Source organism: Lactuca sativa, chromosome 3, assembly GCF_002870075.4.
Source record: "Lactuca sativa cultivar Salinas chromosome 3, Lsat_Salinas_v11, whole genome shotgun sequence".
Classification (NCBI taxonomy): domain Eukaryota; kingdom Viridiplantae; phylum Streptophyta; class Magnoliopsida; order Asterales; family Asteraceae; genus Lactuca; species Lactuca sativa.
Window position 1 is genome coordinate 237,624,620 of NC_056625.2, and position 18,184 is coordinate 237,642,803.

The following is an 18,184-nucleotide window of genomic DNA, read 5'->3' on the forward strand; positions in this document are numbered from 1 at the left end:
GTTAAAATGAGTAAATACGTTTCGTTGCTAAAATGAGTATACACGTTTTGTTGCTAAAATGAGTATACAAGTTTCATTGCTAAAATAAGTATACAAGTTTTGTTGCTAAAATTAGTATACAAGTTTCATTGCTAAAATGAGTATACAAGTTTCGTTGCTAAAATGAGCATATAAGTTTCCTTGCTAAAATGAGTATACAAGTTTCATTGTTAAAATGAGTATACAAGTTTCATTGTTAAAATGGGTATACAAGTTTCATTGCTAAAATAAGTATACAAGTTTCATTGCTAAAATGGGTCTAGCTGTTATTATTGTGTTTTTTGTTTATATGTGTTTGAGACTGTTGATAGTCTTCAGGGTTGCTAATAACCCAACGAGCGTGCTGTTAGCCCACTGAGACTGTTGATAGTCCCTAGGGTTGTTGATAATTGGTAGTTGTTTATTTGTGTTGTCCTATGTGTGGTATTTTGGGGAACTCGCTAAGCTTTGTGCTTATGATTTGTGGTTTGCATGTTTCAGGTTTTCTTATATTAAAGGAGGGGCATGACTTGATTGCATCACATAAATGGAGGACTTGTGTACTTGATAACTTTTAATGATACTCTGATAAATGTATTAAAAGCTTGAAGTTGTGATTTCAATAAATACTTAAAGTTTTAATCAAAAAATTTGGGTAGAATTTTGGGACGTTACAAAAATAATCCGAATGGAAAAAGAATAATAATAATAATAATAATAATAATAATAATAATACCAAACATTAACAAAATAAATAAAAATACAAGGATTGTCCAAACAAAAAATAACTAGTGTCATACCCGTCCAGTGGACACGTAGACAAAATATGATTGAAAGTTAAGCGCTTAATCTATTAAGCATTTTAATGGGTTCAAAATATGATTGAAAGTGTGGATCAAACAAGATACAACAACACAAAAACATTTATATACAAATGGGGGAGGGGTAAAACGGTCCAAAATAAAAAATGATGCAAGAGGAGTAAAATGGTCCAAAATCATTAAAATCAATTAGGAATTTATTATAATTGTAAAAAAGTAATACATATATTTTTCTTTTTAAAGAACATTGTTGATTATGGTAATAAAAGGATGGATTATTAAAGATAAATCAAGAACTAATAAAATAAAATGTACTTTTTTTGTTTGTCTGATTAATTTGGTAGGAGGTGTAAATCCTTTGTTTTTATTTTCTTATTGTGTTTGGATGAGAAGGGTAAGAATGAATCGGTTATATAAGTACTTTTATAAACCAATGTACCACATCTGTATTTTAAATAAAGGTAAAACAATTCACTATTTAAGCATTGTACTTTCGAATATAGCATCATATTTTAAAAAAATTATGTTTTTTTCTTATTCATATTTTCTTTGGCAACAGATAAGCATTTCAATACAAATGGGGGGAGGAGGGGTAAAATGGTCTAAAATCATAGATGATGCAGGAGGGGTAAAATGGTCCTAAATCATTAAAACGAATTAGGAATATGTTATAATTGTACAAAATTAATACATGTAGTTTTCTTTTACGGATTCTCACTGGTTTTTTCACCTGAAATTTTATAAATTTTATTAAAAATCGAGTCATGATGAAATATAGAATAATAGATACATAAAATAATTGTACATCTCCAATAAATGTTCAATAATGTTGAATACAACCCAGTTGCCCGTGAACCAGACAAATTTATATCCAACCCGGTCTCTGTATAAACCTTAAAAATTACAAACAATTAAAAAATTAAATTAAAATAGAATCCAATCAATGGAAGCAAAAGTAAGTGGGTAGATGTATATACCTTTATGGATAGTTTTTTTTTTACTTAATGTGAAAGGGATGCAATTGATGTCATATAGAGTGATACATCACTCTCGTCTGTATCAAAGCCGCAATAAAGTAGACAAAGGGTAAAATAGTACTTTTCTAACAAAACTTTAATTTAAAGAACCAAAAAATGGAAGTACGTCTCCTCACCTGTAATATAATATAAATTCTCACAACATAACTTCAAATTAATCATGATTTATAAAATATAATATAAATTCTCACAATTTCCCATGATCTTGGATGAAAATCCACTGTGAATCCTTCAAACACTCGTAAACCTGGTTTTTCACATGGAATTGCAAGTTCAACAATAATTATGCACTGAAATATTATAAATAATTAAAAAAACAAATGATTAGCATGTAGGAGTGAACAAATTAGTGCCAATGAAAACACGAGTTTTTCTTATTCATATTTTATTTGGCAACAGATAAGCATTTCAATAAAAACGGGGAGAGAAGGGGTAAAATGGTCCAAAATCATAAATGATGTATGAGGGGTAAAATGGTCCAAAATCATTAAACGAATTAGGAATCTGTTATAATTTTAAATGGTGATTTGTAAAATCTATATTTTTTTGTTTGTCTAATAATATATTTAACATTTATTTCTAAATCTTCATTTATTTTAATTTGTTGTTTTATTTTCTTATTTAACCATTGTACTTTAAAAGTACAATGGTTTAATAAGAAAAAAAAACATATATATTTTTAAATATGAAATAAAAATTAAAGTATGATGCTATATTTGAAAGTACAACGCTTAAATAAGAAAACATTTCAATACAAATGGAGGGGGGGGGGGGGGGGGGGTAAAATGGTCCAAAATAAAAAACGATCAGAGAACAATAATGATCAAAATTATTTTAGCAAAATTCATTAAAAAAAGTATAACCAAACAGCCTTAATTTCATGAGGACACACACAAATAGTATCTAATAACTCCCTATATAAGAATTATGGGGAAAACCACACATTCTTTCATGAGGAAGTTAAAATTTGCTAGACATAGTATGGGTTATGACTTATGGGTATGAGATTCAGTAATTACCTTATAGATATGCCATAAACAAACATGTTGAAGAACTTTAAATTGTCAACCAATGGTCCACAATTGAATTTCATACTTTAGCTATGTTATTCATATCACCTACATCAATAACCAACAATAAAAGAACCTAAAATCAAAAACAATAACATGAAAAATTATAGTAAACTGAAAGCACAATCAAACATTTCTCTTAATCAGAGCACCATATCTGCAACGTCGGTTTTTTCTAAAAAAAACAACCTCACCACATCAATTTCTTCTTCTATAGAAGTATGCGTTTGACATTAAAATCCAGACGAACCTGTAATCAAGAAGATATTGGACATTGAATGAGAGAGCATCTGGCCTTTATAACATATACAAAAGTGCCCCCATTACATGTAACCTAAACTGCCCAATATAAACATTTTGCTTGATGCAAGATACACCTCTCCATTTATACACAAATCTCATGGTGCTTCTAGAGTTATTACAAAGGATAGAAGGCAAAATCTGTAGCACTACATGTGTACATGACTTCTTAGATTATTAATAAACAATTAACTTTTCAGATTAACCAAAAGAAACATAGAGGCAATAATACAAACAGTTGGCATGCTTACTTATGAAAATTAAAAACACAAAAAACAAAAAACAAAACACAAAAACGGAGGCTCAGATCTGTTAGAGAGAGAAAACTCAAAAGACAAAAAAATGCCTTCCGGATTGCCCAGCGAAGATACAGATCAGGTCTCCAAACTCCAATTTTGACCAGGCTACATTTCATCATCATTGCCTCGTCGATCTCAAGTACAAATCAACATCAGCAACAACAACAAAATTACGTGAATGCCCTCAAAAAGAGAGAGAGAGTAGTTGGTGGTGAATCGGTGTCGAAATCATCGGCTCATACTTGATCAAAGGATCAAATCGCAAGAGGAGTTGCTATCAAAGAGCCTCATCACCCTTGCCGGAGTCTCATTCGCTTGAGCAAAAAACAATGTTACGCCTCAATATCCTCTCTATTTATATGCAGAGTTTGGAGAGAAGGGGATACGAAAGAACCATGGAAGAGAACCGGGGGGGGGGGGGGGGGGGGGGGGGGGGGGGGGAAGAAAGCGGAAAATTGCAGGTTAATCGCCCGTTGTAAAACTTTGGGAGAAGAAGGAGGAGGGTCGTCGAAACCGATTGCTGGAACCGCAAACAACCGCCAAAATGGAGTTTAATAATAATAATAATAATAATAATAATAATAATAATAATAATATTATTATTATTATTATTATTATTATTATTATTATTATGTATTTATTATAAATATTAAAAACAAAAAAAAAATAACGGAAAAAGTGTGTGTGTTTGTTAGACCATCCGTTATACCCACCACATACCACATATATGGTGGGTGCCACATCAGCACCACATTCCATTACCACTAACATAGGATACTTACCACTAACACACCACTCCACATCATTATTTTTATTTTATTTTTAATTCAAAAATACAATAAAATTACTTTTTTTTTAATTCAAAAATACAATAAAATTACTTTTTTTTAATTCAAAAATACAATAAAATTACTTTTTTTTTAATCCAAAAATTAAAATAAAATTACATTTTTTATAAGTAAAAAGCATTCATTTTTTTAAAACTATTTTTTCATTAATTATAAAAATAAAATAACAATTTTAAACTACATTACTTAGTTAATCTAGAAAACAAACATTACATTAATAAGAAAACGAACAAACATACATATAAAAATCCTAATCGTCGTTCATGCTATGTTGGTACAAATGTTCCGCGACATCTTCTCGAAGATTGAAACACGTTTCATTGTTATGAATTTCGACAACTCGCTCCAAAAAAGCATTCGTTCCGGGTACGAACTCCTCAATTGGAACGACAACGTCGTTCGGATCATACGTGCAAATCGCTCGACCTTCATCTTCAATAATCATATTATGCATTATAATACATGCTAGGACCATTCGCTTAATTCTTTCTTTATCACAAAGTCGTGTAGCATATTTCACTACATGCCATGTTTGCTTAAGGACTCCAAATGCCCTCTCGATATCCTTTCTCGCTGATTCCTTTTTTTTTTTGTAAAAAATTTTGCTTTTTCACTTCGAGGAACTGAGTATGCCTTCATCAATGTAGAATAATCCGGGTATATCCCATCACCAAGGTAGTAACCATATTTGTACGCGTGCCCGTTTACCGTGAACGTCATATCAGGTGCTTTGCCGGTCCAAATATCGTTGAAAAGTGGAGACTGACCAAGAACATTAAGGTCGTTGTTAGACCCCGCTACTCCAAAAAAGGCATGCCATATCCACAAATCTTGAGATGCAACAGCTTCTAGAATGATAGTTGGTTCACCTATATCTCCTCGAGTGAACTGACCACGCCATGCAGTTGGACATTTTTCCCAAGCCACATGCGTACAATCTAGACTGCCAAGCATACCGGGAAATCCATGCCTCTCTTCATGAGCCGAATATAATCTCTCAATATCACGTTGAGTAGGTTTACGCAAATATTCTTCGTGAAAAACCTCATAAACACATGCAAAAAACCAATCTACACATTCAACCGCGGGGGTACTCTCGGATACTTTCAAGTATTCGTCAGATGCATCAAATGCTATACTGTATCCCAAATACCTAAGAGCAGCCGCACATTTTTGTATACTACTAAAACTCATTCTTCCTCTAGCGTCGGGTTTTTGTTTGAAAAAATCATAACGAGATTCTAAAGCATTACTAATACGTAAAAATATAGCCTTATTCAGACGAAAACGACGTTCGAACGAGTCGTCATTATAAAGACAATTATCGGCAAAGTAATCACGTACCAATAAGTCGTGTGCGGCTTGGCGATCACGACTGACGACCGCCCTTGTACGCGCTGCATTCGAACTTTCTTCGGCGTGAACATGTTGCACAACATTGAAGAATGTCTCGACGAATTCTACGTCGTCATCCGAGTCAAAACTTTTTAAAAATTCCATATTTATCGAGGGATCCATGGGTGTAATTGAGTGTAGAATGTGTATGTATGTTTATGTGTTTTGGTATTAGAAGTGTTTTTATAATTGAGTTTGAAAAAAAAAAAAAAAAAAAAAAAAAAAAAAAAAAAAAAGAAACGGCCAAAATAGCCGTTCAACGGCTCCAAAAACCAAACACCAATCGAAATCGTCGTTTGAATCCGTTGTCCCGACCACAACTTGCAACGACCACAGACCACCACGAACCACCGGGACGGTGTGCACGTCCGTGGTTCGTGGCCAACTAGACCACGGTCCGCTTCGTGCTACGTATACCGGTTAGCCTTAGGGGGAGGGGGAGGAGGATGTGTTTAATGAATTACGGTTTGACTTTATTTCATTTGTTTCCGACAATATTTGTTATTTATTGTGTAATTTAATTTACTTATTTATTTTAAGTTCCTTTTTGTGTTTGCTTTCTTATATTTATATTAATTAATATCATAGCTATCTTGGTTTTGGTTTTTGATTACGGAGTGTTAAGAAAAGAAAGCATGAGAAAAATGTGTTCAAAATGCTAAGAAACGACTTGATATTAAAAAGAATTCCAAACTATAAAATTGTAGTTGTCGATTGCCTAAAAATCATAGATAAGTACTTATGGTATCTAATATTTTTATTGAATAACAGATAAGTAAATAGTCAAAAACATATCACTAAGCAAAGGATATTACTAACAGAATAAATCGTTGAGCTGTTGTGAGTGGGATGGTCACCAGGTGAAAAACGAATCAATTAGCAAGCATCAGGTGCCTCGCCCTTTGTAACAGATTCTATATCAACTCTGTATTTTCTCAAATGGATAATTGAAATCTATTTCTTGTACCCAACATCTCTCTATTGATCTATTCCTTGTTATCTACTTCTAATTAATTCGGTGAATTATTATTTCACTAATTCACCAGGTTAATTAAATAGGAAATCGAAACTACCTGTTCTACAGACTACGTTTTAAGTCAAGCTACCTTCATTTTTCTACTTTCTCCTTAATTTCCCACTGTCATTTTTCGTTCTCCTTTTATTTTATATATACATCTTGACTATTGTTTCAGGGATCATTAATGATTATTCTGGGATTTGATTTTTATTCCGCGAAAGTAGTTTTGTTTTCTGGAGAGTGACACTGAGCTTTTGAGCTGGATGGAGAATAATTTGAACAAGAATTCCGAAGACGCCTTACTAAGATGGAGGAAGATAAATGGTCTTATAAAGAATCGTAACAAACGGATTGGTTTCACTGCTGACCTCACCAACACTCTTCCGGATATGCGTCTCAATCAGGTCAACAATCTTTCCTTACACCATCTTTTTTCACACTGTGGGACGTTTCAACAAACTATTGGTGATCCTCATCGAAGGATTCCCCCGATTAGCAATTATCAAAAAATTCTATCATTTCTTTGGTTTCTCAAATCAAAAGTGTTTTGTGTTGACGATTTCCTTGTTAAAACAACACTGTGAACATAGTTAGGTAATTTTGTACATCGATTTTTAGCATAAAAATAATAAATTCTAATACGAGTCCTCATGTTTTTTTTACAAAATAAGTTAATACATCTTAGTTATTATCGTATAACGAATGAGAAGGCGAACGGCCTACAAGTTGCACCGCTAAGCCTTTTTGTATGGTAAAATCAATTCTTTTGAAAACTACATCTATAGATCAAATGGATATAATACTGTTATGCATGATCCGTTATACTCTACTAAGAAGTTTCATATATACATGTGTTTCTAAAAAAAATGAAATAAAAGCTTAATACAAATAAAAATAAATTATTTGTAGGATGAGGGTTCTAAAAAACAACGAACCAATTTTGATTGTTGGATGAAAAATATGAAGAATAAAAATTTATAGGTTGTAATGTTATTCGTGGACACATGTAAAAGATGAGAGAGAGAGAGAGAGAGAGAGAGAGAGAGAGAGAGAGAGAGAGAGAGAGAGAGAGAGAGAGAGAGAGAGAGAGAGAGAGAGAGAGAGAGAGAGAGAGAGAGAGAGAGAGAGAGAGAGAGAGAGAGAGAGAGAGAGAGAGAGAGAGAGAGAGAGATTTTATTATTTATGCCGAATGGCTTGATAATATATTATGTTATACGGATTTAAGGATATAAATATTGGTAAGTTGATCTAAAAGTACCAATAACGCAAAGTTAAAAAGTTTTGACAATAAACTTTCTCATGACAAATTCTAAAGGTAAATATGAAACGACTAACACATTTTAGGAAGTACATGTTTCCTCAAATATTCCCAAATATAACCTAAATCATGCTAAAACATTGATTATTTTTCAATTTTAGGAGTTAATTTTAAACAATAAAATATATCAATTTTTCAAATTTTCAATTTTAGGACTTTATTCTACATCTATATCGGTAAATGAAATACAATTTTTTTAATATTTTTGTTTGTTGACAACCACAATGTGAATCTGAATAGTGCCTAATTTTTACACATGTTAATTCACATAAGAACCACCTACTTAGTAAGGTCTTATAATAGTCTTTGCTTACTCATTGATCAAACATTAACATAAATTATTGCTATCGTGGTGTCTTGTATATAGTTGTTCAATATTAATCATTCTAGATTATACTCCAATGAAGCAGCCAAATGGCCTCAAACTACCCTTCCATGTCATAAAAGATTGTACCCAAGACTTCAACAACAAAAATTTCATTGGGAAGGGTGGTTATGGAAGGGTCTACAAGGGAATCCTCACCTGGGGAGATCATATAAACCAACTAGTTGCTGTAAAGCGGCTAGATGTCAACGGATTTCAAGGCAACAAGGAGTTTCGAACAGAGGTTGCAATGCTTTCCGAGTATCAACACGAAAACATTATAAGACTTATAGGCTTTTGTGATGATAACAAGGAGATGATCCTTGTCTATGAATATGCAAGCCATGGAAGCCTTGAAAAATATATATGTGACACTACCATGTCAAGTAGACTATCATGGACACAACTCCTCAAAATATGTATAGGAGTTGCTTCTGCATTGGACTATCTTCATAATCATGTGGCCGAAAAACACAGAATTATACATCGCGATGTGAAAAGCGCGAATGTTTTGTTGGATGAGAATTGGAATGCAAAACTTTCTGATTTTGGGTTGGCTAAAATAGGTTTAGCAAATCAACGCAACACATTTGTGATCACTAACCTTGCTGGCACATATGGTTACACTGACCCACAATATGAAAGAACAGGGTTTTTAACAAAAGAGTCGGATATTTATTCGCTCGGCGTGGTTTTGTTTGAAGTTTTGTGTGGAAGGCTAGCGTGTGTTTTCAGTTACCATGATGAGCGGCGATTCCTACATCATTTGGCTCGAACATGCTATAAAAATGGAGAGCTCGATATGATTATTGATCACAGAATAAAGAAAGCTATCAACCCAATAACATTACGCAAGTTTTCAGCTATAGCATATCAATGCTTACAAGAAACTCGGGAAGAACGACCTACAATTGCTGAGGTGACATTCCAACTTAAGGGAGCCTTGAAAATGCAAGTAAGTTTGAATATCATTTTTATCAATCCCTTCAATATGTATCTTGTTAGGGTAAAATAAGGATGTGTACATAAAAGTACATGAATTGCTTACACATCATTTGTTTTTGCTCATCGTTAGATTTCGCCAGTTTTTTTCAAGATAGAGAAGATGAATCCACCTTTAGTTGATTCCGAATTGGAATCTTTGTCGAGGCTTTATATAAACAAGCGAGACATGGAGAATAAAATCTAAAGTAAAACTTAGGTTTTACTGTTTTCTAGAGAAACGGTCAGAACACAACACCACAGGTTGGTCTTCTATGTTTGGCGGTCTTTGATTGGATGGAAACATATATCTAAAGTGTGCAGTGAAGGATCCTTACATAAAGAAAAAACAATGTAAGATTAGCAAATATTTATTTCTTTCTATACTTAATATATCTTTACATGAAAGGCCTGCAATTTTTTGTTCTAGGAACATTCCTTAACTACGTAGTCCTCAAAATAATAGTGGATGCTTTCATACAAGGTAGTTTTCCCATTATCTTGGTTTGGGAGAAAATGTGTGATATTAGTCACTAGAAGTTGAGTATTAGACATGGAGCCATCTTTGAAAAATGATCGCATCATAACAACTAAAATAGCCAAAAAAAAAAAAAAAAAAAAAAAAAAGTCAATACAACAGATAAAATTACTTCAAGCATGAGAATCAACAGAGTGGATAAAAAGAGATCAGACAATTACAGGTGAATACGATGATCTTTATTCGGTTATGAATTAATGACTATAATGTGCAAATTTTGTTTCTAGATTTAATATTGTTTCTTTTTCTACTGACCTACAATGTTGTACAATTGTCCTAGGCAGTAAGGCGGATGTCCAATGACTCGTAAAATGAAAATTGGTTTTGAACTTATTAAACTTTTTATGGTGATGAAGACTTGAAGTTGTTTAACACTTTAGCATGTTTTAAATTGAGCTTGTTATTCACTTATGTTGCATTAGTTAGGTTGATTCTTCAAATTTTAATGCTGTAATATAACTATATAAGAAAATAGAAGTACTTAACATCTTATAATAAACAAATCAATGAAAGTACATTTTGTTTCTTGCAATAGAAGTATAAACAAGAGCACGCATGTTCATTAGAGTTTGTAAGAAAAGAATTGTTAAAAACTAAAAGACAAGAAGATAAAACATGAAATGAACATGTGCTTTGGATATAAAAACGTTGTCATATGTATGGCGTGAATCTAGTAACTATTTAATCACTTTGTATACACACGGATATTGTATTATCCTATTAGTATCACAAAACAAAAACATATATATAATATTAGATAACATTGTAAGTTATCATTTTCTGCGTTTGATTAAAGGTGGTCTAAGCCGATTTGAGGCCCAGTGCTAAATAAAAATGCACCCGATACAAATAACTATAGTCATAAAAATGTAGAAAATAGTGATAGGTACAAATTCACTAAAACTTAGGATGTGTTTGGGTTGGATGGAGTGAAATAACCAATGAATTAAATGTACCGAGTAATATTTGGCATGGGTGAATTAAAGCAATGGACATTGTTTTGTTTGGCTATTATGGTGTAATGGAATGAATTATATTGGAATAAGGAATCAAGGAATAAAAGGAATAATATTAACCGATAATGGCAAATATTCCCTTGTAACACAAAATCTATTTTACTTGTAAATTTTGCAAAATTATCTTATGAAATATATCTTTTCTATTGGGGTAAGTTACACTAATCGTCCCTCATGCAGGTGTCAGAAATGACGTTTAGTTCGTATTTTTAAAAATTAACTCGAACCATCCTTCGTTTGGTTAAAAGCATGGTTATCAAAATCACGATCTTGATCGTAGGATCGTACGATCCTAGGTATGAAAATCGATTAGGATCGTATTTGAGGTAAGATTGCAGGTAGAATCGTAAGATCGTAGGATTGAGATCCGATCCAATCCGATCCTACCTTCCCTTGATTTTTTATTTTACTTTATTTTGTTTTTTTTTTCCAATCAATTTTTTTTTACCCCATTATGTCATTTACCCTTTACCAATTTATTATTTATCATTTTGTATTGTAACTTATGACTAATATTTTGAAGTTTTTATAACTTTTGAATGAAAAATTGAATGTCTAAAATATTTTTCATGAGTAAAAATTATAAATTAAAATTATATTTTATTTTGTGGGATCATAGGATCCCGATCCCGATCTTACAAACCTAAAAACAATCCTAGGTAGGATCCCGATCTTGACAACCTTGGTTAAAAGATGCACTCTTCATCCCTCTAGACCTAAAAAGACCATTTTGCCTTTATTTATTTCTTTTTAGATTTATTTTTCTATTTGTTTGTAATTATTATTTACTTATTGATTTATTTATTTAAAAAAAACTTCTAAAAAGAAATAGGGGCCCTAAGCATACGTTCATACTCGTCCCCCTCTTTCTTCTTTAAAACACCTCCTATCCACCGTCACCACCCATAGTGGCGACTCCGACGACATCTCCGACCGACTACACCAAGCCACCCCTTCCCCTTTCCCCAAAATCCTTTCTTCTTCTTCTTCTTCTTCTTTAAATTCAACCAGTCATCTGTGTCACTCTCTTTCTCTCTCACAGACTGCTTCTCTCTTACAGGCTGCTCTTTCTCTCTCTCTCTCTCTCTCTTTACTATCCTCTTTCTAATATCCGGCACCTCCACCTATTACCGCCAGTACTTCCTCTGTCACACCTCCGAACCAGATGGCGGAAATGTCCGGGGACTCGTGTGACTAACAATTGAATAATCATCACAATGAATATATATGAAGCATACCACATTCATCACCAACATTACATAATACAACCAGCATTGTTTACATCAAGTACACTATTAAAAATACATAAGTTCTAACTGTTAAAAGCACGATAAGTGATGTTACATAAACAAAACCACGCATACTTGCAAATCTTTCAACTTAATGATTACCTGAGAATACAAGTTATTTTGAAAACGGTCAACATATATAATGTTGGTGAGTTCATAAGTATGGTTGAATAAAAGTCTTTGTATCTTAACCACTTGGGTTGTGGTGACTTGGTAAGGCATGTGGAATGTAACAGCCCGGATTTCCAGGTATCTTTTATGCATATATTTTTGGTATTTTGTGGGGGGACTCGGCGAGTTGGAGCTCAAACTCGCCGAGTAGGATCGCAGTTCTGGACGGGGGTTCGCGCCTGGACTCGGCGAGTCCAAGGAATGGACTCGGCGAGTCCGTGCTGTTTAATGAAACCCTAATTTCCCGATCCTAAGTCCTATTTAAAGGACCTTATGGCCCTTCATTGCGGCTACCTTGACCTTGAGAGCACCAAATCAGCTGAGGGTTCTTGTGAGTGAGATAAGAGGCCATTATTCTTCAATTTTGTGTGTGTTTGCAAGAAAGGAAGGGGAAAGTCAAGCTAGAAGAGTTGGGGAGCTTGGATCTACTTCCATTTCGTCAGAGGAGGCTTCTTGAGGTATTATTCAAAGCTTATTCTCGTGTTTTTGTTGATATGGTCAAATCTAGGGTTTCTTCATGCATTATTTGCTTTGTATTTGAAGTGTGAGAGGTCCCATGGGGATATGGTGCTTAGATCTGGACCTTAGTAGGTCCAGAGAGTCCCTAATGTCATGCTTTATGTCCTTCCTTTTGGGTTGGAGACTTAGGTTGCCATTTTAGAGGCCATTTCTTCAAAATGAGCCTTGTAGGCGTTGCATGGTAGCCAAGACTGTGACTTAACATGATGAATATGCTTAGAAGGGCCAGATCTATGAGTTGATGGAGCGGATCTGACCTCAGAAGCGAGTTTGAGTTGATGCATGGCATGGACTCGCCGAGTCCGAAGAACAAACTCGGCAAGTAGCATGAAGATTGTCCTTAACCACTCAGCGAGTGATCTTGCCGAGTTATGGGTTGACTCAGTGAGTCAGGGAGAGTTAGAGAGGGTTGTCAGGTGGACTGAGTCGAGTTGGAACTCGCCGAGTTGTTCTTGAGACTCGGCGAGTTGAGTCATGGTGGCCCCGTGATTCATGCCAGGTGGAACTCGTCAAGTCAGGGGAGCACTCGACGTGTCAAGAGGGGATCCTAGGGAGTCAGTGAACACGTATAGACTCGCCGAGTCGCCCTAGTGCACTCGCTGAGTCCGGTCAAAGTTGACCGTTGACTGTTGACCAGAGTTGACCAGTGTTGACTTGATAGGGGTAGTCAACCTTAGTGGTAAAAGTGTTAATTAGAGATATATGATGTTATAGGAGGATTATAGCTCAGAGGATCGAGCACGAGTGATTTCCAGGATTCGCGAGATACACGAGGTGAGTCTTCTCACTATACTTTACCTTGAGTAGGTAATCAGAGTTATGTGACAGAGTATTTGTATGCTATATGTATGTTATATGTTGTACTGCATTATTTCTATGTGATTTATGCTATGCATGTTTATAGAGATGGAACCGGAAGGTTCCCAAAGTTAGAACCAGTGGGTTCACAGAGTAGGGTCTACGGACCCACAGAGTTATAGCCTCGAGTGGCTAATATGTGTTATGTGTGGTATTTTGGGGAACTCACTAAGCCTTGTGCTTACAGTGTTAGTGTTGTTTGTTTCAGGTACTAGTGATGACCGTGGGAAGGCGTCGGCTTGATCTGTACACACGCACGGGATTTCTATGATATGTGATCTTGGGATTTTGTATGATATGGATTGGAGATTTAAACTTGATGTTTTATGAAAATTAAACGAAAAATGTTTTTTATATTATGCGAAAAATTATTTTGAAATTCACGGTGTTACAAGTTGGTATCAGAGCCTTGGTTTGACGGATTCGAGTACACCTTCGGGCGTATTTGAACTCAAACTGAGGATTTGAGAAGTATTTTCAAAAAGAGTAAAAGATTTTTGAAAAACGCAGAGCAGAGTTGTGTGTACGATCAGTTCGCGCCCGAACGGTGATTTCCCAAAATACCCTCATGTTATGTGATATTGATATTGATACGATGTATTCACATGCTAGAATAGGCTAGGTATTCCTATTAGGACTAGAGTGGCCCGATTTGTGATGCCTTAGCCTAGGAAGAGGTGAGCTGCTATGAGATGCTTGAGAGTGAGTAGGTAGCAGCGAGGGGCTTATGAGAGATCTATTAGAGAGTGGCCTATGCATGATAGAGTACTTGGAATTTGGGAACCGAAGAGGAGGACTTGGGGTGTATTCTGATACGGTGCGGACAGTAGTATTGGGCCCGTACTACTGAAAGCACCAGAGCGGTGTACAGCCCAAGTAAGAATCTTTGGAATACTAAGGATCAAGGAAGAATGAGTTGTCGAGTGTGAGTATGCTCGAAGGGGTTCTAATGTTTCGTATGTTGTATTTCAGAGGTAGATCATGGTGAGGACACGTTTGATGCCTGAGAGCAGCGAGACCAGTGATGAGGAGATCCATCGGATCATCCACGAGGAGGTGGCTGCGGCCATCAGGGCCGAGATACCAGAGATGTTCGGGTCTATTAAGACCACGCTGATTGAGACCTTTGATGAGCGTTATGCCGCTCTTTCTGAGGCTGATGTTGCAGCGGCCACCGCGGCTATTGTTGTCGCGAGGCCGCAAGGCGGTGATGCGTTGTTGTTCCGGGAGTTCAGCAACACAAAACCGCCAGAGTTTGATGGGACCCAGGACCCGGTGGCAGCTATGAGGTGAATGTCTAATATAGAGGGGTGTTTCTTCACTTTCTCATCTCCTGAGCATTTGAAGGTTCGGTTCGCGCTGAACCAGCTTCGCTTGGGAGCGAAGGACTGGTGGAAGTTTGTGACGATGCATTTTACGCCTGCTGAGCTTGCGACAGTGACCTGGGAGAGGTTCACTGCCATGTTCCGAGATGAGTACGTTCCCCAGGTGGAGAGGGAGCGTTTGGCCCAGGAGTTTCTGACCCTCAAGTAGGGTACTGAGTCAGTTACAGCGATTACCAGGATGTTCCATGAGAGGGCGATGTTCTGCCCTGAGCATGTGTCCACTGAGCAGGCACGTATGAGCCGATATTTGAGTATTTTGAGGCGAGACATTCGGGAGTTCGCGGCGAACTCCTCGTACCGGACATTTGCTGAGCTTCAGGCAAATGCCCGGAAGAGGGAGATTGAGCTAGAGACTCAGGCCAGGGAGGAGGCGGAGTCTCAGGGGAGGGATCGGCAAGCGGCACAGTCTCAGCCGGCAGCCAAGCGGGCCAAGCCCGCTGATCCCAAACTAGGGAGCCAGAAGGGCCGCACTTGTGGGAAGTGTGGCAAGGGTCATGAGGGATTCTGCAGAGCGGGATCTTGCTACAAGTGTGGCAAGGAGGGGCATATGGCCAAGGACTGTCCCAAAGGGTTTGCGGTGTGTTTTCACTGCAATCAGACCGGACACCGGAAGGCAGAGTGTCCGCAGTTGCAAGGATCATCTCAGGGAGCACCTCAGGGATCTGCCCCTGCCGCCATCAGAGCTACAGAGAGTCAGCCAGTGAAGGCCGAGGCGCCGAGGGCACGAGGGAGAGCTTTTCAGCTGACCGCGGAGGAGGTCCGCGCAGCACCCGATGTCGTGGCGGGTATGTATTCTTTCATGTATTTATTTTAATGTTGAGATATTATGCTTATGTTATGTTATGCGTAGGTACTTTTCTTGTGAATTCTATACCTGCCTTGGTGTTATTTGACTCGGGTGCGAGTCGGTCTTTTGTGTCTTTGGCTTTTAGTCAGCATATCAGTGTTAGTCGTGAGGCGTTGAGTCGGCCTCTGAGAGTTTCCATAGCTGATGAGAGGGTGATTTATGCCACGGAGGTTCTCTGAGGGTGCGTAGTCGAGATTTTCAGTGTTGTGTTCCCGATCGATCTGGTTCCTATTGCGATGGGTGATGTATGTGTCATTGTGGGCATGGATTGGTTGAGTAGATTCGGTGCGGTTATCGACTGTGAGCGACAGCTGGTGACCATACGAGACCCTAGTGGGGGAGTTCTTTCGGTGTATGGCGAGGGTACACGTTCAGGATCAGCGTTTTGTTCGGCCGCTAGGGCGAGGCAGTGTCTTCAGCAGGGCTGTAAGGGTTTTGTGGCGTATGTCATGGATACGCGGGTGGATTCCGTGAGACCGAGGTCAGTTGAGGAGGTTCCGGTAGTGCGTGAGTTTCCGGATGTATTCCCCGAGGAGTTGCCGGGTGTGCCTCCTATGAGGCAAGTGGAGTTCAGTATCGATTTCGTTCCGGGGGCCGCGCCTATCGCCAAGGTGCCTTATCGCCTTGCACCTCCAGAGATGCAAGAGTTATCCTCGCAGCTTCAGGAGCTGCTGGGGAAGGGGTTTATTCGGCCGAGCAGCTCGACGTGGGGAGCGCCTATCCTGTTCGTCAAGAAGAAGGATGGTTCACACCGGATGTGCATTGATTACCGGGAGTTGAACAAGCTAACGGTCAAGAACCGTTACCCGTTGCCAAGGATCGACGATTTGTTCGATAAGTTGCAGGGAGCATCTTGGTTCTCCAAGATCGATTTGAGGTCTGGATATCATCAGGTGAGGGTGCGGGATGAGGACGTCCAGAAGACAACGTTTAGGATGCGTTATGGGCATTATGAGTTCGTGGTGATGCCTTTTGGGCTCACCAATGCCCCGACAGTGTTCATGGATCTCATGAACCGAGTGTGTAGGCCGATGCTGGATCGGTCAGTGATTGTGTTTATCGACGATATTTTGGTATATTCGAGATCTAGAGAGCAGCATGAAGAGCATTTGAGAGAGGTTCTCGGAGTTCTGAGATCGGAGAGGCTTTATGCCAAATTCTCCAAGTGTGATTTCTGGTTGCGGGAGGTCCAATTCTTAGGACATCTCGTTAACCAGGAAGGGATATTGGTCGATCCGGCCAAGGTTGAGGCGGTGATGAGTTGGGAGGTGTCGAGGTCACCCTCCGAGATCAGGAGTTTCCTAGGGTTGGCAGGGTATTATCGGAGGTTTATCAAGGATTTCTCCAAGATCGCAGTGCCACTCACCAGATTGACCCGGAAGGGTGTTGCTTTTTCATGGGGCCCCGAGCAGCAGGCCTCCTTTGAGACACTTCGCCAAAGGTTGTGCGAAGCCCCGATATTAGCCCTCCCGGAAGGGATGGAGGACTTTGTGGTATACTGTGATGCATCGATTTTGGGGTTGGGAGCGGTGCTGATGCAGAGAGGGCATGTGTCACACCCCAAAACCGGAATGGCGGAAACTGTTGGATTAGTGTCTAAGTCCATAACTATTTTGGTATGTACTTGACCCGATGGTGCATGGTCCTTTTGGGTTGCCTTCACCAAAGCAACTTGATTAGAGAAATATATATAGAGAGAGGATAATATGATTTATTAATATGTTATAAGAATAATATATTAAAGAGAAATCATATTTGTTTAATTAATATTGGTCAATAATTAATTAAGAATTAATTTTGTGATCAAATGTAATTAATTAAACTAGAGGGGCTGATTTGTAATTATGTGATAGTTACAAAATAAGGTAAGGATTATCTTATATGGTGAACGAATTTAAGGTTGGAAAGCCTTAGAATTTGAGTATGATAAGGATTCAAGGATTATCTTATTGGTTGCTTAATGGATAATCAACTAGATAAGGATAATGACTGAAACCCTATCTCTACACCTATATAAACAACCCCAAGGTCATGAATTCGTGTAACCCTTCCCAAGAGGTCCTAAGGACGAATTCTAACCTCCCTCCTCTCT

The 18,184-nt window shown here is 37.4% G+C and overlaps 2 protein-coding genes and 1 long non-coding RNA gene across 8 annotated transcripts; 1 reads left to right on the forward strand and 2 right to left on the reverse strand.

The window, feature by feature from the left end:
- Positions 1-1,567: 1,567 nt before the first annotated feature.
- Positions 1,568-3,946, reverse strand: LOC122197165 (uncharacterized). Of its 2 annotated transcripts, XR_008231269.1 has the most exons (4): positions 2,896-3,946; positions 2,068-2,123; positions 1,817-1,992; positions 1,568-1,732 (listed from the first exon to the last, which is right to left on the reverse strand). It is a non-coding gene; the product is annotated as an uncharacterized LOC122197165 (long non-coding RNA). The 2 variants fall into 2 exon arrangements; XR_006189899.2 differs by having other exon boundaries at positions 1,817-2,123.
- A 966-nt stretch (positions 3,947-4,912) lies between these two features.
- Positions 4,913-5,893, reverse strand: LOC128132919 (uncharacterized). The gene has a single exon (XM_052769926.1). The coding sequence runs from the start codon at positions 5,891-5,893 to the stop codon at positions 4,913-4,915; it is 981 nt and encodes a 326-aa protein (XP_052625886.1).
- Positions 5,894-6,725: 832 nt separating this feature from the next.
- Positions 6,726-10,524, forward strand: LOC111902443 (putative receptor-like protein kinase At5g39000). Of its 5 annotated transcripts, none has more exons than XR_008231038.1 (4): positions 6,727-7,210; positions 8,535-9,443; positions 9,564-10,170; positions 10,288-10,524. XR_008231038.1 is itself a non-coding variant. In XM_052769529.1 (4 exons), exons 2-4 carry the CDS (start codon positions 7,070-7,072, stop codon positions 9,675-9,677), a joined length of 1,164 nt encoding a protein of 387 aa, XP_052625489.1. In that variant the 5' UTR covers positions 6,736-6,884; positions 6,982-7,069; the 3' UTR covers positions 9,678-10,524. The 5 variants fall into 5 exon arrangements, 2 of the variants coding, with proteins under 2 accessions (XP_052625490.1, XP_052625489.1); XR_008231039.1 differs by having other exon boundaries at positions 10,292-10,524; XR_008231037.1 differs by having other exon boundaries at positions 9,564-9,823; positions 9,900-10,524.
- The last annotated feature ends 7,660 nt before the right edge of the window (positions 10,525-18,184 follow it).